The sequence below is a fragment of the Poecilia reticulata genome, linkage group LG12 (genome assembly GCF_000633615.1).
Source record: "Poecilia reticulata strain Guanapo linkage group LG12, Guppy_female_1.0+MT, whole genome shotgun sequence".
Lineage (NCBI taxonomy): Eukaryota > Metazoa > Chordata > Actinopteri > Cyprinodontiformes > Poeciliidae > Poecilia > Poecilia reticulata.
In genome coordinates, this window is record NC_024342.1 from 26,396,596 (window position 1) to 26,398,342 (window position 1,747).

At 39.2% G+C, this 1,747-nt stretch overlaps 1 protein-coding gene across 2 annotated transcripts in view; it reads right to left on the reverse strand.

Moving 5' to 3' along the window:
• Positions 1 to 991: 991 nt before the first annotated feature.
• ptpa (protein phosphatase 2 phosphatase activator) overlaps positions 992 to 1,747 on the reverse strand; it is a 16,844-nt gene continuing 16,088 nt past the window's right edge. For both annotated transcript variants that reach the window (XM_008424809.1, XM_017307995.1), the window contains one exon: positions 992 to 1,581. In XM_008424809.1, the coding sequence (XP_008423031.1) occupies positions 1,507 to 1,581 (75 nt within the window). In that variant the 3' untranslated portion in view covers positions 992 to 1,506. The remainder of the gene's footprint in view (positions 1,582 to 1,747) is intronic.

Genomic DNA, 1,747 nt, shown 5'->3' on the forward strand with positions numbered 1-1,747 from the left:
ACATCCATCCTATCGGACCTCTGCTGGGCTCATTCATCTCCAGCTCTGATCTCCTGGTGTTTCTGATTTTTATGTGAATTATTTTAACTTTAGAACAAAGTTTGTTCTAAAGTTTTGAGTAAAATCTGCACCAAATTGAAAGACATTTCCTTCTTTTCTACTTCCTGTTGGTGTTTAGCATAAAATCCCTCCAGAACAGATGAGAGTTAATAGTTAAAAGGATATTAATATGAACACATGGAGCGTTCAGACATTCTCTGAAATGATCCATTAATGTCTGCATTTTCATTTCAAATGTTAAACTTTCACTAATGTCAAAAAACACAATTTTTGTTGTTTCCATTGAATAAGAAATGTGAATAAATTTGTTCTTGTAATGTCATAAAAAATGCTCCATCGACTTCCTGTTGTCCTCTTTGTGGTTTCTGCCAGTAGCAACATCCTGCTGATCTTTTGACTCGTGATGCAGAAAAATCTTTTCCAAATTAAACCGATTTCCTTTCTACCAGCTCGTACTAATACCAAAACCTTTCTTTGGAAAAACAAGGTTTTTCTGAATTTCCGTGTTTCCATTAAGGAAATGAATTAATAAATGTCAAAAAGCCCAAAGACGTGGTGAACGGAAACACAGGCAGTGAGGATTCATATGAATACCAGAGCAGAAGAAAAGCTTTCAAACTGTTCACTTTGAGTCACTAACATTCTGAGCTAGGCTAGTGCGCTAGGCTAATGCGCTAGGCTAACGTGTAGAAGCTAGGTTAGCTCTGTTGAGTCCAGTTCAACGTATCAACTATAAACTTAGCTTAAAGGTACATATAAGAAAATGTTGAACTAAAAAAAGAGCTGGAATAAAAAAAACATCTATTCTAACATTTTAAGTTTGTTTCTTGAAAGGCTGAAAATAGAACCTGGTTTGTTGAACTGCAGCTAAAACTTGTTTTTCTGCTTGGACTAGGACGTTACAACACAAACAACACTTCACACAGAACCATAATGTTCATTTGATCCTTTTAATGACAATATTGATCAGAACGGAGCTGATATCTGTTTTAGGGGCTAGCGTTGGGCAAACTGAAAGAGTTTCTCCATGCACAGACTTTCCTTCTAGACTTCCTGAATCCAGAAGTTTCTGTCTAATCTAGATGATGTTCTACTACAGTCGGCTCTGAGCGAATGAACGAAGACGTTTGAGGGAAAATCTGACCTTTGGCCTTAAAAGCAAAACAAAAACACAACAGTCTCACTGATGACAGCAATTCTGAAGCATTCATGATCACACATTCTGAAAACCATAAAAATAATATCAGACTTTTATATAAATAAGACAAAAATCCACAGATGCTCCAGAGTTCAGAGGTCATCAGCGACATGCTGAGCAGGAGAGTTGAGGATGTGTCCAAACCTTCTCAGCAGCATGCCAGTGAGGGAATGCATGTGTCGGGCTACGCAGCTAGCATTCGCTACCGTTGGAACTGGGAACGCTGGGAATCCTTCCTCTGTGGAGGGTCAAGGCTTCGCAGGCTGGATGGAGAGCAGGCTGCCGAACTTAAAATGCTGGATCACCGGGAACTTCTCCAAACACTGAAAACACGACAGAGAGCAAGACGGGTTAGCAACAGGAGCTAAAACTGCTGCTAATGGAGGAGAACATGCTAACAAAGAACAGGCAAACGAAGAACAGGCTAATAAAGATCAGGCTAATGAAAAACAGGCTAACAAAGAACAGGCTAACAAAGAACAGGCTAAT